At 37.0% G+C, this 25,533-nt stretch overlaps 1 protein-coding gene across 6 annotated transcripts in view; it reads right to left on the bottom strand.

Annotated features, from left to right (window-relative positions):
• Positions 1 to 25,533, bottom strand: part of LOC125050801 (muscle-specific protein 300 kDa) — a 157,846-nt gene that overhangs the window by 25,671 nt on the left and 106,642 nt on the right. For 4 of the 6 annotated variants that reach the window (XM_047650822.1, XM_047650819.1, XM_047650823.1 and 1 more), the window contains 8 exons: positions 21,795 to 22,587; positions 21,565 to 21,723; positions 21,280 to 21,492; positions 20,869 to 21,144; positions 12,860 to 20,356; positions 11,683 to 11,793; positions 9,006 to 9,188; positions 26 to 8,821 (listed from right to left, as the gene is read on the bottom strand). In XM_047650822.1, coding sequence (XP_047506778.1) covers positions 26 to 8,821; positions 9,006 to 9,188; positions 11,683 to 11,793; positions 12,860 to 20,356; positions 20,869 to 21,144; positions 21,280 to 21,492; positions 21,565 to 21,723; positions 21,795 to 22,587 — 18,028 coding nt within the window. The remainder of the gene's footprint in view (positions 1 to 25; positions 8,822 to 9,005; positions 9,189 to 11,682; positions 11,794 to 12,859; positions 20,357 to 20,868; positions 21,145 to 21,279; positions 21,493 to 21,564; positions 21,724 to 21,794; positions 22,588 to 25,533) is intronic. The other 2 variants (XM_047650821.1, XM_047650824.1) reach the window with 2 other exon arrangements.

Genomic DNA, 25,533 nt, shown 5'->3' with positions numbered 1-25,533 from the left:
ATACATAGACAGACATAATACACACCTGTAAAGCAGAAATGTCTCTCTCGATGCTGGTGGGCGACACGCAAATACGTAGACTGATGGGTAATGTATGCAGAGCTTGTCTCAACGCCAGAATTTCCTTCCATTGGGCCGCCAAGTCTTCCAGGAGCCGCTCACAATTTTGTGAGGCTCTCTCAACGACATCACTACCCAAGCGTTCAGCCGTTCCACATTCTTCCAGAGTCAGGCGAGCGCGACGTTGACCCTTTTGCACCCGCGCAATACCAGCCTGCACTTGAACAATCTTCTCTTTCAGCAACATGCTTCTTTCTAGTTCTTCGGCGATTTGGTCGTCTAATATGCCAGACTGTGTTAAGAGGGCGCCCAGGCGATCTGATTCAGCGGTCGGAAGTAAACTTAATCTTCCAAGTTCGTTTTGTATCCGATCGATGCGGCTGGTCATCACCTGCAGCCTTTCGATGTATAAGTTTAGTTCGTCTTCGCTTTTAATTACCCCTTTGAGACCTTCCAGCGAACCCCGTAATTCTCTCAGCTCGTCTTCGAGTAAATTCAATTTCTCACCAGAAGACACACCTCGGTCGGATATGTTTTGAACGGCGGAAGCGTGTAGATTGCCAATTCTAGCTGATAAATCTCGCCATTTATCTTCGATCTTCAAGAAAAATTGACGCTGAACCATTTCATCTGATATTGGAAGGATTTCTAATGCCTTTTCGAATTGAATTCCGCATTCAGTCTTCAAATTATTGTGCACTTCGTGCTGAGCTTTTAACTCCCAGAATCGTCTTAGGTTGCCGGTGGTCGTTATGTTTTCTGGAGTTATATGTTCCATTTCCCTATTAGCTAGTTTAATCCAGCTTTCTATTCTGTTTATAAAGTGGTCATATGTAAACCAATTTTCTTTGAAATCTGTGAGTCTCACTAAGGAAACGTCGATGTTTTCTTGATGTTTCAATAATGTTTCAAGAGCCATAGAACAGGTAGACTCTAGTCCCGGACAAACGATAAGATTTTGTAGACCCTCCGTTACAGACAAAAGCCGTAAAATTTTCGCATAATGATGGGAAACATCGAGGCTAAGGGATTGGTACAGATTAATGTATTGCTCGTGATCCATAGATGTAACATTAGTAAGGTCTGGAATGCGTTGTTCGGCTACCCGAAGCCATTGCAGTTCTTCCTTCATGCCTTGGTCTAACATACTCCATCTCGAAGCCGCCAAAGTCATTTGCTGAGCTCGGCCTGCAGCTCGGTCTATAATAGCAGTTGCTCTATCGTGAAGAGAATGGTGCAATGAAGCATACTTAGATCTGGTCTCGTTATCTAAGTTATCCTCTAAAGATTCTAGTATTGCCCGACAGTGGCTTAGATTAACAAAGAATTTCCTATGTTTCTGTATTTCCTCGTGAAGGTGTTCCAAGTTTGAAACGATAATTTTACCGTCAAGTAACGCCTCGGCAACGACAGTTATTTGTCCAAAATCTTGAAGAGTTTGTTCGTATTCTTCAGCTAATGATGTTAATTGCAAAAGGCGATCGCGTTCTACGTGTATAGCATTTTCGATTTGTTTTGTGTCTTCGTCACATAAATATAGTTTAGACGGACACTCCCTTTTTGAATTATTTTCAACTATACTTCGATAAACCTTAAACAATCTTTTCACGTGACCAGAGTTGTCACTATTGTCATTTTCAATTTTATCGAGTCCTTCGAGTTTTTGTGACGATGGAACTTCCAAAGTTATCAGATCTTCTAATCTGGTTTTCATTTTATCGACAGAATGGGCTAAATTATCGATTTCATCAAAGAATTTTCGCCATTCCTCTTCACCATTCTTTACTTTTGAAACGCTTTCGTTACTTAGCCGACTAACAGCGTTCATTTGACGGGTCAAAGTTTCAATTAAGGTAACAATTTCTTCGTGGACTTCAGTGACATAAACGATCTCCTTAAGATGTTGTACATATTGTTCCAAATCCTTAATCCGTTGAGTTTCTTCAGGTACCTTTTTACCCGTTGAAATAGCAGCATGTATTTTGTATTGAATTTCTTCCAGCCAAATGGATATGGTTTCAATTACAACTATGACAGTTTTCTCTACTTTCTTAGGATCTTTGTCTTCAATTGCATTTTTAACTTCCTTTAATTTAGTGCTAACAACAAAATCATATGATTTTTCTACAGAGGGTTCTATTAAAGCCACTGCCATACAATTATCCGACAGTCTTTGGGGGTCATAGGTAGTCTGAGTACGTTTTTCAAGACAATTTAGTAATACAGCTTTTTCAGATTTAGGTGTTACTAAAGTTTTGCTAGGAGACGGCGATTTCGATTTAGATCTTTGCACAATATCGGAATAAGTAGGCCTGTGTGTCACTACCGTTTCCTTGTTTGCAGGCAAATCAGTAGTAGGATATTGGTAAATACCTTCGTCTATGGAATAACTGTCTTTGCTAGAAAATTCATCGCTCGTAGGTGTCACCGACAACGATAACTCTGCATTAATTGGGTCCGATAAACTTTCAGGAGACTTTAGAGGTGATTCTGTTTTTCTTTTTGACTTTCTTTTTTTCTGTTTATGCTTATCGCCCAAAATAGTATGTGGATAATCTTCCGTTTGACGTTCACTGTCTAAGAAATCATTAGTTGCTTGAGGTATTGAGATTTGTGCTCTTAAATGCACTTCGTACGGCTCATCAGTGGATGTTGAAATAGAATCATCTATGTCGCTTCTAGGTGATGTTTGTTGTATACTATCTACGGTTATTATACATTTATCGATTTCTTTTTCAGGACACTTTTCAGCGTCTTGTCTTGGAGTTGTTTGTTGTTCTGATTCTGCAGTTAAAATTTTTAGACATACATTTTTCACGTCATCACCATTTAATTGTTCTTCGCGTGGCGAGGTTTGTTGTATCGAGTCTACAGTAGTTATTGCAACCTTTGTAGTTTCTAAATTCTTTTCATCATAAATAATTCTTGGTGATGTTTGTTGCGACGACTCCGTAATGTCGACTTTATCATATGATGTAGATTTTTCTTCTAAACATACAGTGGGAACTTCCATGGCCTTTGAAACTTCTTGATCGGATTGTGTAAATGCACTCGTCATAGGTATAGATGTAGTTTGAATACTCATATCTGAAAGATGTAACGCTTCTTCAGGTGTTGTGTTTGTTTCTTGGTCGACATTTTCTTGCAAAACAGTTTGTATTGTTGAATCCTTCGTCTCAATTGATATTTCTGTGGCCTTCTCATCGTACTCTATTTTGAGGATGGGTGAAGTTTGTATTTCTTTCGAGTCTGAAACCATTTCGGGTACGTGTACTTTCTCGATTGAGGGTGTTGTTTGAGACGATTTGTGATCGGGCAGTGATATGTCGCTGGCAAATACCTGGGTCGTAGCTTCTAATAGAACACTTTGTTCGGGGCTTTCTGTTCTACTTGTTTGAACAGACCTATCAAGTGCCTCTACTTTTTCAATACATTCTACATTATCATTAGTTTGAGTATGAACTTCTTTGTCATCTTTGGGCATAGTCTGAATAACCACATCTGTAAGATGGGTGGGCGAGGTTTGAAGTATAGTGTCAACAGTTTCCGGTTGGCAACCCACATTTGGTTCAGATTTTTGCTCGCTTAATTCTGGTGATGTTTGGATGGAGTAATCTTGAGTAGGAATTTCCTCTACGACTGATACAGGGTAGGTAATTGTAGTTGTTATCTCGTCCTTCATTGAATCTGGACTCTTTGCAATGCATTCTTCAATTATTTTTACAGTACTTATGTCAGATGTTTCACTCATTGTGTGATACGACTCTTCTTTAGGCGATGTAGTGATCATTTCTTGAGCGGAAATGGAATGTGGTATCTTTTCAGATTCTACTGAAACGTCTGGGGATTTTACTTCGGTTTTCTCAACAATATCTTTTACTTTATCTTCACGTGAAGACAATATTGACGCCTCATCTGGTGGTGTTTCTATAGGATACAAAGTTTCTTCACTACTTTTGTGGGACTTACGTTTCCTAAGTTTCTTTTTCTTTTCGGATAAAGCTGGTTCTGCCGATTCACCGTCAGGCTCATAATCTTGTTCATCAATTGATTTCACATTTTCACTATCAATAAAAGAGTCTGAAAGAGTGGGCTGTTCGAGTACCGATCTTGTTGGTTTTGGCGATTCTATGGGCGTCGAAGCTGGTAATTCCACGTAATGACTTAAAGAAGAACTATCAGTTTCGTCCAAACTTTTCTCAGGTGTTTTGATTGGCGATTCAGTACTTACGGAATCGCTTTCACTATTCTTCTTATGTTTGTGCTTTCTTTTTCTCTTTTTATCTGGTTTAAGAAACTCAACGTGTATTGTTTCAGAAATTACTTCTGGGTCGTTGGATTTGTCTTTTACGTCTTCGGTAATTTTTACATCAGCTGGAAGATTCATCTCAATATCTTTTTTTACTAGTTGCGGAGTAGAATCAAATTTCTCAACAGACATGTCTAATCCAAGTTGTGGTTTTAAGTCTGATTGCTCGTCTGACTTGATTATTTTCATTGTGATATCTACTTTTTCATAAGACTTATTTGGTACATCATGTATGTCCTCTGTTTGTGTAAGTTTTTCAATAAAGTCGTTACCTCCTCCCAGGGTCAAACATTGGCTAAAGCTCTGACGTTCTGCGTCTATAAAAGTATTAACATCGTGTATAACACTTGGAGATGTACTCACAGGATCATCACAGATGGATCTGGAATCGGTGAAAAGTTTCTGTTCAAGCACAGTTGGATCTTTATCTTCGATGTGCGTTTGTGATTCTAAATTATCATTATTGGTCACGTTAGAAACTTCAGGTAAATCTTCCATATTCTTATCTGATATTATAGCTTCAATATTAGGTGTTGCATCTTTTGTAGAATTAATGCAAGGTTCTATTTCAACTTTTTCTTTATTTTCTTCCCCAATACTAACACAAGATGTCATCACAGTTTCCATTGTTCGATTTGTAGAATCCAGATCAATCTTTTGTACTTTGTCTTCGGTTATGCTCTGATCTGAAGGCCCTGCAGCGTTTTTCTCAGTTTCTAAGTTAGGAATTTCAGACATTTGTCGAATTGAAGCATTTTTGATACCGTTATTTTCAACAGCGGTTTCTAAAACAAAATCTTCCTTGCTTTCAGTTTGAATTTGGCTCGGTGTTATATTTTCTTTTGAAAAGCTTACTTTTTCAACAGCACGGTATTTTTCTATTTCATCGGGTCGGAGTAACTCTATCTCTTTATTTTTAAAACTTGACTCAATATCCTGAGATGGTTCATCTTTCTTATCCTCCGCGTTTTCGGGTGCATTTCTTGTAACAGAATCTTCTGTTTTAAGGTTATCAATATTTGTGGTTATTTCTTTGTCGGAATGTAATTTTTCATAAGTTATGAATTTATTCGATTCATCAATAACATTAAGCGAACTCGGCGCATCTTTTATTGCTTTATCTACAAAATCAGGCGTATATGGCGCTTTATAACTAACTGTTTGCGAGTTTGGTTTCGTTAAAGAAATACCAATTTCAGCAGTAATTGTTGAGTCTGGAATAAATGTACCGCCAGGTTCATCGAAAACTTGTTCAGTAATGTGTTCTTTACCGTCAATAACTCTAATTTGACGTATTATCTTTATTCGATTAGTTTCTAACCCTTGCTGCTGTAAAATTTGAGTAAAAGATTGATTATCTTCCATTGTTTCTAGTTGTTTCGTTTCTGGTTCTTTGACAACTTCTTCGGTAACATGTTCCTTGCCATCAATTATTTGGATACGCTTTATAACTATTGTACGGGAAATACCAATTAGTGGTTGTGTATTATTAGACGGTACACCATGGTTAACTGATTCACTCACAATACTAGCATTGTCACCTAGGTTGGTTATGTCGACAATGGGATCCTGCTTAACGTACTCTTTATTTGAATCACTTTCTGAAGGTAATTGCACATCCTTTCCTACCTCCACGCTTCGAAGAATTGTTTCCTCAGAAATAACTTGTTTCTTATTCGCTTGGGATTTATCTGTATCCAAGTCAGGCTTGTTTAAAGATTCTTCTTGTGGATTATCGTGGATTTCGTCTTTCTTGTCACCTAGGAATTCTTTCCTAATTATATTTTCTGTACTAATTTGACTAGGACTGTGATATATATTATCTTTCTCACTTGAAAATTTCAAAGCCTCTTCCAGTGTGTTACTCCTATTTGAATCACTAATCTCGCTGTCAATTAACGATTTAGTCAATTCCACGGTAGTTTTTGCCGTTTCTGATCTTTCTGATTCCAGTTGTATCTGTTGGTTTTGACAGTCTTGGACTGTGTGATCAGTTTTGTCTTTGATATCACATTTAAGTGAATGTACAGGCAGTTCTTCTAAAATATTAGATTCTTGAAGTAGTGCTTCAAATGCTTTTTCTTCATCAGGCTCAACTACTTCTGTAGTTCCACAAATATCAGATATTAGGTTATTGCTTGTAGCTTTATTTTGATTATAGATTTCTTCAGGAGGTAGAGTTACAACGTAATGATCTGTTTCTGATGGGTGAATACGATCGTCAATCTCAGTTGAAATCGTTAAGGGTGGTTCATATTCATCACCCGAATCTTCTATAACTTTTTCAGTGGTATGTTCTTTGCCATCAATTATTTGTACTTGTTTTATGATTCTTATGCGTTTTGTTCGAGTGTTTTGCTCTTGCAACGTATGGCTTATTTTTGGTTCTTCTTCTATTATTTCAATATCTTCTGGTTCTTCTATAACTTCTTCGGTTACATGCTCCTGACCATCGATTATTTTTATATGCTTTATAATACGTTTTTTCGTTCTTGTTATTTTTCTTGTAACCCTTTGAATGACGGAAGAAACATTCGTCGTAGATGATTCTATTGTGGAATCTTTAAGTCCTATGTATTCTTGAGGGTCAACCTCCTCCGATTCTCTTTTAATGGTAGTCTCAATTTCAGCGTTACCTAATTTAGAATCCACGAGAATAAAACCAGGTAAATCTTTATGGTCTACTTTGCCCTCATTTTTTATAAACTCTTCTACAACGCTCTTTAACTCTGTATCTTCTTTTTGAGAATTTTTATCTTGTTCTGTACCTTCAGACTTGTCTGTTGTTTCAGGCGTTTTAGGACAATCTTTTTTGGGAAAATCTTTGTCAATATCATCCCTCTGGACCGGTTTTTTATTATCGTCATCCCCGTTATTGTCCGTTTCCGTAAATTGCCTATCTGAACCAAAGTCTCTCACATTTATTGATATTCTTGGAATCTGTTCTTCTGAAATTTCTACATTTTCAGGTTCTTCTATGACTTCTTCAGAAACATGTTCTTTGCCATCAATTATAACTACCTTTCTAATTATACGTCTCCTTGTTTTTACTATCCTCTTGGTAACTTGTTGAACAATAGCAGTTACACTTGAGGACGACGTTTCTATATGTGGCTTTATTTCACCTTCCGCAATTTGAAGGATTTCTTCTGGTCCCATACCTTTCTCTAAAGCAATTACTATATCAGGTTTAGAAGTAAATTCTTGGATAGTAACTTCTCCACTAGGAATACTAGAAAGAATTTCACCACTATATGTTTTATATTGTATATTTTGAGTAACTCCACCTTCTAAGATACTAGAAGTGGAACCTGCATCACCTGCTATAGTTATTTGACTGAAGGTTTGATCACGTGGTATATCCTCATCTAAGAATAACTGTTGTTTCTGCTGTTGAGAGTGTACTACTTGCTGTCTAGTAACAAGTGTTTTTCGTACCTTCCTTACAATTATTCGTTTAGTGCCGTCTGCGTCTACAACAACTTCTGTCGTAGTTTCGTCAGGTTCCACCATGATAGTTTCAAATGATTGTGGCAAGCTGTGTGTTATATTAAGTGTAGATTTTTTATCGACATCAGAATCATTGTAGTCGGCACCTACCACAAGAGATCTTTCATCGCTCTTGAAGTCACGCATAATTGGCTTACTTTGAATTTCAATTGTTTCATGGCCATCTGAGATGGTCTTCTTAATTTCTATATTTTCTAACATTTCTTTTTCTTCCGAGGAGGGTTCACTTGTCTGCACTTCAATTTCTTTCGGTGGTGCACAGGTTATGGACACATCATGAGTAGATATTGGATCGGGTTGACATAATACAGACTTGTCAGTGACAGAAGGTTCGTCGGACATTAAACTCTTTCCAGTTTGAGTTTCTATCGTTTCAGTTGTTGTCTTTACTTTAGTTTCGAAAGGTTCCTTTACTTCTGTTGGAACTTGTGTGATATTACTTTCATGCATAAAAGGTTCCTCCAGATAACGTTGCCTTTCTGTTTTGATCACATTAGTATCACGAGGTGAAACAATTTCTTCAGGCATCGATGTCGAATCAATTGTTCTATCCGTTTGCGATATATCCTCCTCAATCACCTCTGGTGCACTTCTTATTTGTAACAATATTTCTCTTAGCCTTTCTATCTCATTAATGACTAGATGTTTGGTTTCTTCTAATGTTTTTTTAGTTAAAATAACCTTTTCCCTAATTTGACTAGAATCCTCAGATGTTGAAATCGAAATGGATTTCAATATAATTTCATATTCTTCATATTCTCTTATATAACGTTCATATATTTCAATATATCTTAAAATGTTATCTTCAGTAAGGACATCTCCTTGTTGTGTAGATTCTTTAAGCTCAGTATTAATCGTTTCGAGCCAATGATCTAATTTACAAATTTTTGATTTATTTTCTTCAATGTCCTGTGTTTGTTTTTCAATTTCTTTTTTCGCTTCCTGGAAACATAAGTAAACCATTGATATATATATGAAGACTGACTAAACCAAAGCTTTAGGCTTATAATTAATATTTAACATTTTACACATGGAAAAAAAAATATATATTCAGGATTGTGTAAATATAACAACCTAAATATTTTACGCAAATAAATAAACAAAAGCAAATTATTCAGAAAATTACCTTTCTTACCTGGATGGTGGCCAATCCTTGGCGGGCCTGAATCAACAACTTAGCAATCCTAGATTTCATGGCAACGAGATCCTTCATCAGGTTCTGTGCTTCGGGCTCTTGACGATATTCCATAACGTTTTGCTCTAACATATCGGCTGCTTCTCCACACTTGACTAGAATTGATATGCCCTCCTGTAAACATTATTAAGAACACTCTTCAATAAATCGAGTTCAATATACAACAAGAAAAAAGTCCATACATGTTACGTTCATTCAGAAAAAAAAGATCACAAAATAACACGAGATATCTTTCACCTTGTTTAACCACTCAGTCAAATGTAACATCACCTTCGTATCGATTGAATTTGTCGTAAAAATTATCGTTTTCGAATCTGTATCGCGCCTAGCGCGTTTCGCGAACAAATGCCCTACAGTATTGTGCCAACCACTCGAATATTATTAACACGGTGTCGTAATTGTTATGTACGTTCATGACATCACCTATCTCGGGAAAATGCAGCCTGCCACATTACTAATCTGCATCAATTGACACAAGGCGATAATTGTCAACATAATGATGATTCAATAATGAAGATCATAGCGAAGGTTAAATCTAGACACTAAACAATCTGTATGCCTCTTCTTCCCCTTTTATATGGGATCAATAAAAAATAGGGTTTGATCGTAGAGGGGTGAAAATTAAGGGTTGTATGTATTTTTGTATGATGTATCATAAAAAAATAAAAACAAAAATTTTATATAAAAAATAAAAATTTAACCACCCTTAACATTTAGGGGTTTGAAACATAGATCGTAGCCGATTCTCAGACTTACTGAATATGCGTAAAAAAATTCATAAGAATCGGTCGAGTCGTTTAAGAGGAGTATGGGAACGAACATTGTGACCCGAGAATTTTATATATTACATTATTAGCTTCTTCTTAAAGGAAGGGGTTCCTTTATAATAAAATTTCTCAATCAATGGATTCTGAGATAGTCGAACTATCCAGATCAAACTCATAAATCACATAAAAATTCCGCTAGCCGAATTGGATTTCGTATCTACAGGCCTTACGTATCATCGCATGACACTTGTCTTATAAGACTTGTGATCGATTATTTGTAACATTAAAACCACTTTTTCTCAAAATCTCTTTGAAACATGTAACGTGTACAGCGTATTCTAGTATGGGGACAAGCGATAGATGAATTTTGTCACAGCTAATTTGTCATGAATAAAGTTTTTTTTTATTTATAATTTTTTTGAATCCCAGTAAACTGTATGCGCAATTACCACGCATTCATATATTGAACATTCACAACTTGAGTCCGGTACAGGCAAATTGATCACCTATATAAAGAAAACAATAAAACATACAACAAAAGTCTGCGCCTTTGTCCACTGGACAAACAGGACCCAAAATTATTGACCAAGTAAGAATCATAAATTAATTGCTATCATTAGTTAACACGACAAACGATAGAAAAAGGTGATTATTACACTCAAACCACAATTATTATGTAAAATTATGCTTGAAATTATGCTAAAACAATAATTTTTACAACACTGGAAGTGATTTACAGTATAATACTGTCAATGACGAATAATATATTTATGTATTTGACGTAATTCACGGATTCTAGTTTTGTTTACATTGAGGCTCCACGAATATGATTTAAACATGGCTTGATGCTTTGACTTTAACAAATAAACGTAAACCAAAGAGATTTAAGTATATATAATAATATTTACGGCAGCCGTCTATGTGTGTGTGTAATACTCATACAAGTATGAGTATAGAATTATTATCGCGTGATAATTTTTAGACTTCAGTCTAAATTAAATCTCTTTGATCACAAAACTGCATATAAATTGCCGCTAAGCAGTCTGTGCTTGCGGCTGAATCTAAACACATAACGAATGGCCGGTTCAAACGGCTTTTAAAGCGATTCTATACACTCGGTAGTAAAGATTATGAACGGTGCGGATGCCAAAATTATGCTTTTAATACATAAAATATGATTTATGCATATTTTGCCATGAAAAGAAGAATACGCTACGCTTGGTTCTACTAAAAATCGCCTGCAGTGTTCATTATTTAATCAAACACTATAAGAAACATGATTCCTAACTCCCAAAACACCACCTCAGTTTTGAATACGAAAATGATTCATGCTTTAATTCAATAGACATCATCATCTTCGTCAGAGCCATGGTTATAAAAATAAATGTGATAATGTTTTGTATATATACACAAAGCAAAAAGGGTGAACCCAACTTATCAAAAATGCTTCGAAAACAAGGGAAACAAGCAAACAGACTGAGACCTAGTCTGAGGTGTGCGATTCCTTGTATCTCAAATCTTGCTCTCATCTCAATGCAAAATATCGCTTACTCGACTGGTAGTATCTCAAAACACTCGTATATTAGGGCACTCGCATATAGAGGTACCACTGTATTTAAAATTTTATATTTACGTTTCATTTCATCAAAACATTAGCCCAAATAAATGACCTACTCCCGACAAATCATTTGAAACGCTGAAATATTTTTATAATGACATCATGAGTCTAGTTAATACAGAATTGAAAGCAACATTTGGTATGACTGAAATAGCACGTGAGCGCGAACGAATGTCTGTTCTATTTAAATTAGTTACGTCATTTCTATGGGAATGAAACTTACCACGAGCCCTTGTTCCATCGCCTCGAGACTTTCATTTGGTAGATCTGATAAATTAGCCTGAACTATCTTCACCTCTTCGAGCAATGTTTCAATATCGTAAGACAACTCATCCTGAGAACACAACTCTACATTAGTAATGAATGCAAAACCAGTGACGTTGGATTAGCGCATGCCAAAACCGATGCCAAAATATAGTGTAGGGAACAATTTCTCGAAGTGCGAGGGGAACGCATGCTAAACTAATCGGTAGCTGGCTGTGAATAATCCACGTCAACAAGGTAAAACAAAATAACAAAAAACATATGCCACAAAATATTCCTGCTACTACAATTTTATTGTAACTGGAATATTAAAATTGCAATAAATTTTAGTTTACAAACAACATCGAAAACAACATCAATTTTATTATTGGCATGACATGCTTCACGCGGGATCATTCTATAACATTTAGGCTTAAAATTAACGTGCGCAGTACCGTTGAAAACTTTTGATACAAAAGCATATTAATTGAAAAAATGCCAATTATTTGTAGGTTAGCCTGCAGTGCAGATTTTAAACATATTTCATAACGATATTGCACATGTTATCTAAGGATTCATCCAATCAAACAAAATATTACTACATATTAGGAAAACTCAACTATACAATATTTGTACCTTTATAATTCGTAGTTCATGTTTAACAAGCCATTTAAGTTTAATGCTGTGGCTGTGTTGTACCATCAGTCATCCAACAGGGCAATATAATACGTCTCAACAAAATAACTTTGCTATCAGTAAGAATTTTAAGCCCAAACTAAAGCATCTATAAACAAAGCAGCTGCTCTCGTCTTGTAAAACCAATTGATTTGGCAATTCATTTTGAACAAAAACAGGGGTTTTTGAACTAATACAATAAAACAATGTAAAGCACACTCATTTTATTTATTAATTCGACAAAAATAGTTGACTAGACATGACTAGAATTCGTTTTTCACACATTATTTAAACTGTAACTTAAATGCACAGACTAGATAAGCTTACAATGAGTTGACAATACTTGGCTCTGCAAGACGATCGGCAGGTGACAAATTGTACAAATTTTTTACTAATCGTGAAATTAATATTTTTGTAGTAATATCATGCCAAACATAAAAAATGAAATTAAAAATTGTACAATACGACTGCAGATCAGTCACCTTGGTAGTCCGGGCTCCCACTGCGGCCGACGGCTCCTGTAGGGGGTCAGGTAGGGCGACTGGTTCTAGGGTAGGGGTTGTTAGTGAATCCTCTGACATATCGAAACCTACGCGAGATATTTCACTCACAGACTCCAATAAGGAATCCGTGGGCGTTTCAATGCTGAGATATGACGTTTCATCTTTCCAACTACAAATTCCACCGGGCAAGTCCATGGATATGTAGTTGGAATCGGAAGGAGACCCGCACGATCCATGCGGATCCTTCTCATCCAAATCAGAAGAATGACCGGAGCCACTACCGGGATCGCGATCTTTATCATTCTCGTCGTTTGCCTCAATATGGATATTAGTATCGTTGACTTTGGTTTTTATTTCCCTCTGTAGGAAATAGTGACACTCAGCGTCGTGGTATAAATACTTTTCAGGCCAAAATGAACTGTCGTTGATAAGATTTTCTTCTACCTTAACAATTTCCGGTTTGGTATCTATTTTAACTTGATTAGTTTCCGGCTTATTGACAGGTGAAGTTAGCATGAGTTTTTCTGCATCATCAATAAATGATTTTTCTACCCAGAAATTATCCGTTTTCAAGTTATAATTATTTTGTAGTTTATTGTTAGTAATAGAGTCACTATTAGTAGATAAGGATTTTGTACTGTTTTTATCGTGTTCTAAATTAATATTGGATTCATGTTCTGCTACTTCTTCTATTTTAAGTGCCTCTTGCTTCTTAAATATGTCTTCATTCTGCTTATTTGTTTCCAATGCGGTGGTAGTAACAGTAGTTGGAAGCGCTTCTTTAAAAGCAATTTTAGACTCTTGCATTATATCTTCGTCAGCTGGAATTCGTTGATAATCTTCAGGTTCTGGTGATGCCAACGAAGGAGACATATTCTCAGTAATTTCGTCTTGTTCATCAAGAGATTCATTCGTGTCTGCTAATTCTTTTGGCGTGACATCACTGGTCATTGAATTATCATTTTCTGGCAAAAGCATCTCCTCAATTTCCCTTTGCAGATCTGCCATTTTGCTTTCAAGAGATTGCTCTTCCGAAAGGTTAGTGTGTATTGTGTTATTGTCTGAATTCAAAGAGTCAAGTGGATCGGGTGTGTTTACTTCTTCATTTGATTCAATTAAGCATGATTCGGATTGGACTGATGGTCTAGTTTCAAATTGTAATTCTTGTCCTGGACTTAACTCTATTGTTATAGTTTCAGATAGACTGCTTAACTCAGTTAAGTCACTTGCGTCGACTTTCCAATATTGAGCTTCAGAATATACACGATCTTTTACAGGGGTATGTACAGATTCCGGTGTAGATATATTTGTTTCTAATAGATCACTTTTGTTAATCTGTTTCTTTTCGCTTAATGTTTCAGGGAAGATTTCTTCAGTAGCCTTTGCATCTTGGGATGAATCTGTTATTTTGTTGTTAGATTTTTTGTTTTTCTTCTTCTTCTTAGACTTTTTCTTATTTTCAGTATCATCTGATTCATATTTAATATGTTCCACTTGTTGAGGCAGGACTTCTTTTAACTTTGTTGACTGTAATTTTTCTTCATATTTTAATATTTCCGACTTGTTTCTTGATTTGGGGGACCGACTTTTTCTTGGCTTTGGTTTATTTTCTTGTTCGTCTTCAGAATTAGCTTTTTGGAATCGTTCCACTTCTTCAGACTTCAACGTATCTAAAAGAGCATCAAATCTGTTTTCTGATTTATCCCGGTGCGAAATAATTAAACCTCTATTTAGAGTAGAGGTCGATTGAACTTCCCTTGACCTTGATCGAGAATGTCTACTTCTTTCAACAGTAATAAATCCATCAGCATCTATTTCCTTTGGTATTTTATAATGATCTACATCAGATTCATCAACTAAAATAACTGGTGTTTTATTATGGATAGTAGCTGGAACAGGCATTGTTTGTTCAAATGTATTCTTATTAACATTTAACGGCGATTTTGTAGCTGCTATCTTAGCCCATGAGCTACCAACTTCTACTTTTGTATTTTCGGTTGTTATATCTTGTAACGTATTTTCTCTTACAAAACTTGTGGAAGGGGATTCTTCAAAGTTGGAAGGTTCTTGGCATTCTACCTTTTGTTCATTTATTGCAAGTCCTTCCGCCACAATTTCTGCGTAAGATTTACTGTCATCTAACATTTTAACCCATACATTTGCCGTATCTGTATTGGCTTGAGGTATAATAGACGTGTTTTTAATTTCTAGATTTTTAAACAGATCACTATCAGGATTCTTTTCTGCATTTATGGTCGGTGAAACCCTCTCTGTATCTTCTAGTTTTTGATGTAGGACTGTGTCTTCCATGTTTTTGCTTTCCATTGTGATGAAAGCAGCAGCAGCAGCAGAGTACGATTTTGAATCCAATTCTTTGCGCTTCACATCAGTATCCGAATCTGGGTTTTCCAAAGCATTAGGAACAGTGTCAGTAGGGTTACTTTGGAACATATAAGACGGGGTAAACTCGGGCGCGTCAGCGGATAAGTTAGAAAAGAATGTTTTAGGATATGTAGGTTTAAATTCCGGAATAGAATCTATCTCTGGCAAAAGTTCATGCAAGCTATGTATGGGTGATTTTTCAACCCGATTGTCAACTTTTATGTCTTTTGTAACGATTTCGTAATTGTTTTTGTCAATATTGATTATATTTAAATCCGTACTTTCTTTCACCGTATCAAAGAGACCTGGCGTATCAGTGAAATGAGGCTGATGGGCATCAGTCGATTGGAGTGTGTGAATTAAGTGATCATCCGCCGAGATAGGTACAGGCTCAATAATTTCAAGGTCCTGAATATCAGAAATTGGAGTAGTAATTATTTCAAAGTCAGGCTCTGTATCTGACGATGCTTTATTTTCAGTGGGTACAGATTGGTTTGAAACATCTAAGTTGCAAATTTCTCCGATTATTTGTGTTTCTTCTTTGTCAGTTATATTACATATATTTGTAGGATTTTGTTTAGCGTTTTTATTTGTTTCCTTTATAGGTGGTATCGAAGTATCGATAAAATGTAACGCCTGGTTTTCCTGTCGGTCTACTTCTGCGGATGCATTTTTTACCGCCTGATCAATATTTTCATAGATGTCGTTAATCATATCAACAATAACAAAATCATCCTCATCGTTAGCTAAATTAACTTCATCGTTTAGCTCTATGACAGATGTCGGCTCGATATTTTCTATTTTTTCACATACAATATTTACTGAGGGTATTTCATCCTCCCGACTAATGGTATCTAATGTACATGTTGCAATGTCAGCTGAATTTTCTTCTAGTTCTTTTTTATTTAAAGTAGAGTTCACGTTACACTCTTGTGTAATAATCTTCTCAACATGCTTTTCAGTTTCACTATTTAATAACTCTTTTGAAAGAGTTGAATTCTTTGTAATAACATCATTATCATTGCTTCCTTCCAATGCATCAGCCTTAGATACTTCCAGGTATACTTCGCCTTTCATGTCATTCACATTAGGGGAACTAGATTCAAAAACTGACAAAGCAGGTTCAGTATTTTGACACAATATGGTATTTTGGACACATGTTTCGGCATATTTCATTTCAGCGTTTTGAATTTCTTGATAGTTGAATCGTGGTATTTCCATGATTAAGGAATTATTCACGAATGTTTTAAGGGGTATCTGGACATCTAAGTCATTTAATGGTTCATTTATAGAACTTTCTTCAGTTTTTGTGTAAGTAATATCCAAATCACTTTCATTTTTCAATGTTTCTTTTAGTGGTTCTTGGGAGACAGTAGTGGTTATACTCGCAAGTAAAATTTCTGCATCTCTAATGTCAATGTACGAATAATACGGGACTTCAATCAAATGTGAAGAATAATTTTTGTGTGTGTCTTTGTTTTGATCAATACTAATGTTATTCGTTTGTAAAGCCATATTACTTCCTTGACTATTTTCTATTATATTTGCAGGTTCCACACTTGCTTCTCTTGAATTCTTTATTGCCAAAACTTCTTCAGCCTTTTTAATTTCTTGATAACTGTATGCTACTTGTTCATAGTCACACTTTAATTTTTTACATACATCGCCCGCATTCTCCTCAATACCAGAAATATTTTGTGGTATAGGTTTGTTTTTTATGTCTGTGTCTTGAATTATGACTTCTTTATCTTTATTCACATCAATAATATACAATATTTTATTATAATTCATGACCCCCAACATTTTCTCTGCATCACGAAGATCATAGTAATTTTGCCGTGGCATTTCAGATTTCATATTGATTACAACCTCATTTAATAAGATTGTGTTTTCTGCATTGTTTGGCAAGTTTTCATCTTCCGAATTAGATGATTTTACCGTCGTTTTACATTCAGGTAATTGTTTCTCTTCTATATGATATACATTTGACAAAGGCGAAACCACTTTTACATTTCCTATTTCATCAATACTTTTAATACAGCCCAATAGCTTTTCAGAATCTGTAATTTCGAAATAGTCGTCGATAGGCTTTTCATATATTGCTGATATTTCGTTGGAACCCTGAGAATCGGATTCAGTTAATGTTAAATCGAGTACAGGTAATAATTCTGGCTTCGAAGCTAATTCGTTTTCTTTATAATTTTGGGACTGAATTTCTTTTTCGCCTTTTATCAGCTCATAAAAGTTATAGTCTAATTGCTGATAGTCCAAATTTATGGAATATGTTTTGACTTCGTCGATGAGCTCTTTGTAGGGAATTTCTGTATTTTCTTTGGATTTATTTCGATCTTGAACCGATCCAAATATTACTTCTTCTAATGTATACATTTCAGTTTTGTCAATTTCAGTTTCTAATTGACTAGGTATTTCAGTGGCGACATTAGTTATAGTTGTAGCAGCATTTTCATTTACAGTTTCATTATAATTTACTGTATTAAATGATTTTATTTCGGGTGTAGTTTGCTCGTCACTGAATTGTATTTCTTGATTAATGATCACAGATTCAATAATCTCGTCCGTTACATTTGAAGTCAATGGTTCATAATTGGGATTTTCAATTACATCATCGGTAGGAACGTCCTTACTTGTAAATACTTTGACAGTTCTAATAGGTGGTAGCTTCTTTTCTTCGTGAGTTATTAGATAAATTGTATGAGTATCTACGTCGTGTGGTTTACAAGTTTCGGTTTCCACCAAATCATTAATCTCTTTTAAAGGATCAATTGGTATAAACTTATAGTTGTTATTTTTCTCACTTTTATTTGAAATAATTGAACTTGGCTTAATATCTTCAGGAGTAGATTCGTCAATGATTGTTTTTATATGTTTTATGTTACTAGATGAATATGTTTCAAGTTCTTTTTTACTTTCTAACGATGGTTGACCTTCTTTTTTATCTAATTGATACATCATATGTGGCGGTTGTATTATTTCTGTACCCACATTAAAACCAACTGTACACGCTTCCTGATTTATACTAGGCGACGTGGAAGTACTAGGTTCAGAGAACTGAGGTTCTTGTTCCTGGTTTGTGCTTAGTAGATCTTCATATTGTTCAACAATATTTTGACTAAGTGGTTCTGTGAACGGGTCTGTTTGTAAAATACTTTGTGAATCATAAATTTCATTGCTTTCTGGTATAATATTTACTTCGGTAGCAACTTGTGCCGATATATCTTTCATTTGATAGTTTTCACCTTCGAGAGGAATAGAAGACTCTGAAACATTTTCTTCTTCCTCCATTAGAGCATTCCAATCCAGAGTAACTAAATTTTCTTTTAATGTACTATTTTCTTTTAGTGTATATATTGTGTTTTCTTGCAGTACTTGTACATTTTCCTTGAATTCCATCATTTGACTTTTGCTTTCAACGTTACTTTCAATAGATTGTTCAATATCATCTAATTTTTGAGTGTTTAATTCCGATGAAACTTTATTCTTTTTACTTTTCTTTCTTTTTTTACATTTTTCATCAGTATTTGTAATTTTACCTTTAATAAAAGAATCATCTGTTTCCTTACATGCAGAATCAATAGATATATGAATAGAAACATCTACAACATCTTGTGGTTTTATTTCTTGTTGATCCATGCTTATCACTTGACTTGTGGGTTCTCGCTTTACGAGTTCCTCGGACACGTCTAAAGATTCTGTGTTGCATGTTATTATAGCAGTGTCGCTTTCTTTTTTTGGTTTTTCATTTATAGTTTTTTGTTTCTTTTTTCTTTGTTTCGATGAATTTCTCTCAATTTCTTTTAGAGCTTTTTCAATCTCATCGTCACTATCTTTAGTTCGTTTTGATTTTGGTTTCTTTTTTAGTTTTTTATGGGTAGGTTCAATAGATTCTGATTTCGATTCATCAACATCACTAGCATTTTTGGTTTCTACAGTAACTGTTAATGGGGACTTCAATATAAGATCATCTTCTCGTGCTTCTGGCAATGGTGGATTTATAACAGTTTTTATTGGTCCTGTAGAAACAACGTCAGGTGTTTCTTCAAATTCTTCCACTTCTATAACTTTTTTAGTTATTTTTTTCTTTTTTAATATTTGTGTATCATGATTTTTGGTCGGTCGTTTTTCAGGTCCTCTTCTTTGACGAGGCATATCTCTAGAGCGGCTTCGTTGTGAAGGTCGCTCTGGCCTATCTGGTCGTTCAGACCTGTATTTTGTATTATCTTTAGACACAATTTTTTTATCAATAAGGTGTTGTTGAGGCGCCCTCTCAACTTCAACGATAATTTCTTTTACTATTTCAACTTGGGCTACCTGTGGTTTAGGTAAAGACATTGTAACCTGTGTTTTTGGTTGCCTTTTGAGTCCGAGAGCTAAAATTTCAGCATACGATAGATCTTGCGATCTATATTTATTCGCTGGACTTATTGACCTAGCCCTATCGTCGGGAGTTTGCAATTGTGGTAAAGTAAGTATCGGAGTCGAATAACTTTCTACTGATGTCGTTGGATTTTGTTGGATGGCGGAACCTGCATCCACATCTTCACTTCTGCCGCATAAGTAATTTTGTGTCTTTGAAACTGAATCATAGGAGACGTTTTCACTGAATATATCACTCTCACTATTGCGACACTGGGGGATTTCACTGTAATCCCACGTTTCACTCATACTTGGTGAGGACTTTCTCACTACACTATCACTTTGCTGTGTTTCAGGACTCGCGCTGCCAATCGTCATCTCTCTAATGACCGGTTCCTTGACTTCGACTTCCATCGCTTCAGGTGTATGCATTCTGTGCGTGACCCGCTGAGCGCTATGCTGTCTCGAGTCAATAGAGCTGGAGCGCGAGTTTTGGCCCTTGACTATCTCGGCGTAGGTTGTACCAGGCAGCAGCCAGGCGGGCGTGGGCGGACTGCGGGCCGCTCGCCGTTCGGGAGAGCGTGGGCGGCGATTAGCGCGCGCTCGGTCAGCCGAGGACACGAGCATCGCTAGAGTGGCCGCCGGGTCGTCTTCCACCACGTAGAACGGGTCCAACTCGAAGATGCTCCGAGTCAGCTCTTCGATACGCCGGGTGAATTCCTGATACGTAAGTACGGACATACATAATTTAACGGGTTCGATGAGCGATGAAGGAGAATAAAAAACGAGGGTGGCTGCGATATCGGTCGTTTATATTTCGCAAAATCAATTTACAATTAATATAGTAAGTTATAACTAAGGGTCGACTTAAGCCTAGTGAATTTTTTATCGACGCATCTAAGCGTCCCTGAGAGGGTCGGCGTCCGGACCGCCGCGCTGTACGAGCAGCTTGATGCGTTCGTTTCGTGCCTGAATTTTACTCTGAAGTGATTTTACTTTATCTCGACATTCCTATCAGAGGACCGTTTATAAGTTAGTAGGGGTAAAGGGTGGAAGAGAGAACAAAAAGAAAATTAACATGAATCGCGTGATCGGTGGTAATATACAGGTGTATACGGTGCTATAAGTGTTTCTCGATGAGAGAGCCTCACCACTCGATAAACAAAACTAGAAAATCGCTAGCCACCTACTAAATATCGGTGCGTGATGAAGCTAGACGTAGCGGTTCTTACCTGTTGGTGCCTGAGTTTCGTGTCTGGATCTCGAGGGCTGTAGTTGGGCTGAGCGGCATGCCTCAGCCGCTGTTCGGCCTCAAGCAGCTGAGTGCGCAGGCGCACAATGTCAGCGCAGTAGGCTTCCACTTGGGCGAGCGCGGCCGCCAACTGCTGAGCTTGGCCCGAAGTTCTAGCACCGAGGGAGTCTAAAGACTCGCAAAGGTCTCGTGCTAGAATCTGAACTCCTTCGGGGAACTGACTCTGCGAGGCCACGCCTTCCGGGCCAAAGTGTACCTGTTCACAAATAAAAGTTCAAGTGTTCAAATGCGCACACAGAAAACGTGATCGAGACACAGTTTAATACGACCAGGAATTTTAAACCGACACCATGACTAAGCGACCCAAACTGAAAATATTACACAAACTCACGTTGAGTTTCTCGACGGCATAAGATATTTTTGTTTTCTGTGTTGATATGTCGTTAATGAGTTTCTCTCTCAGAGCAAGTCTATCTCTGAGTGGCTTCTTCGTGCTTTGAGGAGCCTCTAAGGTCCTAGTAGTAGCTTCTATCCAGTGACCTACATCCTTTAATTTCTTTTCACACCTTTCCCATTCTTCTGCTAACTCTTGTAACAGTCCATTCTGTAAATGAAAAAGTAATTTAATAAACCGCAAGCTAAACAACATCCAAATCGTTGGTTAAAGAATACGGACTGTTTTAGCTAATTTCTTTTCGACATCGACTGTAGCATTTTCGGCCGCTTCCAATCTAGAAGGTAAATCTCCCGGACTGGTGACGCGTTCAATAACTTCGATTTCTTTAGCCATGTCTGCCAAATTTTTAGCTTGCTGCTTACAACTCTTAAGAGCATTCTGTAAAAAAATAATAATATAGTAGTTTTTTTCTTTCAAATCAAAGCTAAAAAAACAGTAATAAATTATACCCCGTATTCAGTTTGTTTCTGCTGGGCCTCCTGCAAGTCGGCCAACGGAAGTGGCCGCGCAAGGAAAGCACGCTGTGTTTCTACCCATAGTAGGACCTTCTCTAACAAGGCAAGGAATCTGGCCACGGCATCACAAGCGTCTTCGACAGCAGTCTGTCGAGCTTCCAGTTCACTACAGACAGCGCTGAACTGTTCAGATAACGCTGTGACTGTGGATTGAATGAGTTGGCGTTCCGCAGCGTCCCTGCTTCCTTCTACAATCGCACGGGCATTACGGCTAAGTCTTTCCATGCGGTCTGCAATATTAGGAATTTCAGATCTGGTTGATACCAATCTTTCTTTGTATGCTTCTGGGGGTAGAGTCCTCTCTTTGGCTGTGAGCTCAGCCGCCCGGACCCACGCCTGGACGCTTTCGACGTCTGTTGCGTATTCGGTGCGGGCCGTCTTCGCTCTCTTCCACTCCCTCTCCTTCTCCTCCATGGCTGCGGCTAATGCTTCTGCTGATAATTCTAAAGCAGACAATTCCTGCGCAACGTCAGCTGGCGCCGAGCCTCCGTATCGCTTCCTACTATCTTCGGTGAAGCCCTTTGTTTTGTCAACTAGATCAGAAACTTGTTTTGCTAAATCGCGGACACCGTCCGCGTCGTCTTCCCCGTATACGTAGAAGGTCCCGACTTTGGCGATGTAAACTTCGATCTGTTGGCGAAACTTTTCAATGTTTTCGGAAACGCGATCGAATTCAGAAACGATTTCGTCTATCTCCGCGAGTCTCGCCGCAAGAGTCTGTCGCAATCTGTAACAAAAAAGGAACGTTATGCACGTATACAAAGTGTGCCGAGTTCCTAACAAATGGGGAAGAGCTGCCAAAACGCGACGAAAATAAAACCGGCACGGCGTGACGTGGTATGACGGCGCAAGGTCGCAGCGGTTGCAATGTACCTTTTCGTTCGTGGCAGCGGCTAGCGGCGATCCGCTCGCTATGCTCGCCCGTCGCTCAATGAAGCGCTCTATACATTCGACTACCGTGTCTAAATTTATTTTACGCGACCCAATGACATCATATTAAATATTCGCTGCACTAATGTTTACGTTTAGCGCCGGCATATGTTCCAAGCATACGGTGACGTGAGCGGGCGACCTTGCGCAGTACTTGACAGGTGAAGAAATGAACTCGTTGCGCAACGGAGGGACATGCGCTTATCGACACCCCTAGCCGGCCGGCGCCGCAGCGTGTGGGCGAGGTAAACACTTAAAATCGCCTGCCAAAACCGTCGAGGGAAGTAAAATCACCACAGTTTAACCGCGTGGACTGGTGACTCACCGGACTATAAATAAACACTAATACATACAACAATACGGCGGCTCAGGACACGCGAGGTTATGTCGGTTGACGGCATGCACCCAAAATCGCAGGTGTTCAAGTCAAATTTTACATAAAGGGTTGAATTATTCGTCCGCATTGCATGTGAGATGTAAAAGTTATGCTGAGTAATAACGAGCGTTCTATGTATAGCACTGAGACGGTTCCAGTTCATACTGCAAGGCCCTGACCCATAAAACACGAACTACGCATGCGCGAACCGATCTGAAATAGTCTAGCCGTTTGAATACGTAACGATTACACCCCCAACCACTGTCTGGTAACGCAATCGATTAAATATCAACCCTACGGTTCTGAGTTTATATTATATTTTACACCGAGCACGCAAGTACTTAAAGGGAGATTAGCTCGATTCTGTATCTCACATTTAAGTGTGTTCTATGTAACGTTAACATATTTTCAACGCGATCATAATAACACGAACATACTCGTTTCGCTTCAACTCCGAGCTAAAAATAAACTTATTACTTCCATATTTTGCTAGAAATATGCGTTGCTAACATTCTGGAATACGCCTCTTGAAAACCACACCGTGGCAATACGCTAATAATAACATAGTCCTCCGATTCTCCAACAATGTCTATGAGTAAGCCGGCGTGTATTTTAAGTTCGGCAAATCAAATCACCATCGCACGTCTCAAGGCGCTAGTTACATCATTGACGGAATTATCATAAAAACTATTATATTCGTCGCTCACTTAATCATTCAAATATTTTCATTGCTGGGACGTGACGCCATTTTATGATTATATCACCGACAAATATAGATGGTAAAAAAGTTTTATATATTAATTTAACAACAAAATAGGCTACCCTTACTTATTTAATGCGGTAACTATATACATTTATATCAGATACACACATAAAGAAAATAAGTGCGTGCGTACAAAGTACACATGTCAGAAGTGAAACTTCTTTGGCAAACTAATTTTTAAGTCTTGTTCATATTTATACAAATATAAAAATGTATATTCCTAGACTTAGAGGGAGGGAAAAAGGATGATATATTAGGAATTTTATGAATAATTATTGTCAGTAAAATATTAAGTGTCGAAAATTAATACAAATATTTAATTTAATTTTTTAAATTTATTTCTTCGATATTAAAAACACGTGGCATTTTAATTTATCGTTATTTGAGATTTCAATAAATTATTTTGCATAAAATATAAAATACTAGATAATATTTCATAAATTCTCTTCACAAATTTTAATTTAAAAAATAGAATTTCTATAAAGTTATTCGCCCTTCTCACTCTCTCTCAACCGGTCTCAATCGCTCTGTCCCTTTTCTTCGACAAAAATGCTGCACATCTTCGTAAAAATTTACCCTCGTGCTAAAGAAGTTTCACTTCAAAAAACAACGCAACATTAAACAGTAATAGATTAAAATATTTATAAAAAGACTAACTATTTATTACAGCATAAGAGCTGACTTGATGTAGACCTTTTGTCAGTTCACTTAACGAATAATTAAAACGTCAGTTAATCTATGCAGTTCGTTAATTATTTCCATACATTCTGTCATGTTTTACATTTTGCTCACTCAGGCTTCCTTAGTTTTTAAAACAATTCTTCCATTAATGTTCACAATATTAATAACTGCGTATTAGTTAATTATACGACTGAAGCCAGCTAAGATAATGTTCAAGTGTACCGGAAAATCTGTTTAAGAATTCGCTATTTACGCAGTGCATTTGAAATCGTCACGGTACATTAGCGCATGTTTTCTACGTTTCTAAACAAAGATTTTTTTGAGAAAAACAGCAGGCAGCTCACTTGATGTTAAGTGATACCACCGCCCATGGACAGTTTCTGGCCTTTTAAGAATTGGTACGCTCTTTTCTTGAAGGACCTTACGTAGAATTGGTTCGGAAATACTTCATTGGGCAGCTGGTTCTACATATTGGTGGTGCGCAGCAGAACTGCCTTAAAAACGTTCAAGTTTCGATCGATTTAATAGCGAAAGGGGTTTTGCTGGAAGTCGTTTATGTACTTCTTTAATACCAAGAGCCTCAATGACTCAATGACATGTACATTTCTCCTCTGGCTTCTAGCTCACGATTAAGAGTCGATACTTAGCGCCAAGTGTCTCTTATGTCAGAAACGTATTGACATTCAGACTTTCAAATTCACCCCGAATACCAAATGGGACATCAAGAAGAACTTAGAACATATATCTCCGTATTAGGTACGAAGGAATCCATTCAAACAACAAATATAAAATAACTAGCATTTCCTTGTTCTACAACATGTAAGTTATTTCAAAGCCAATTAGCAAGAACAAAGTGTTCTGCTTAGCGACACTTGAAGAGCATCTTCAATATGAAATGTTCACATTTGTTTACATGATTTACT

The sequence above is a fragment of the Pieris napi genome, chromosome 7 (genome assembly GCF_905475465.1).
Source record: "Pieris napi chromosome 7, ilPieNapi1.2, whole genome shotgun sequence".
Lineage (NCBI taxonomy): Eukaryota > Metazoa > Arthropoda > Insecta > Lepidoptera > Pieridae > Pieris > Pieris napi.
Note: the sequence above shows the minus strand (reverse complement) of the source record. Positions and strands in the feature narration are given on the sequence as shown.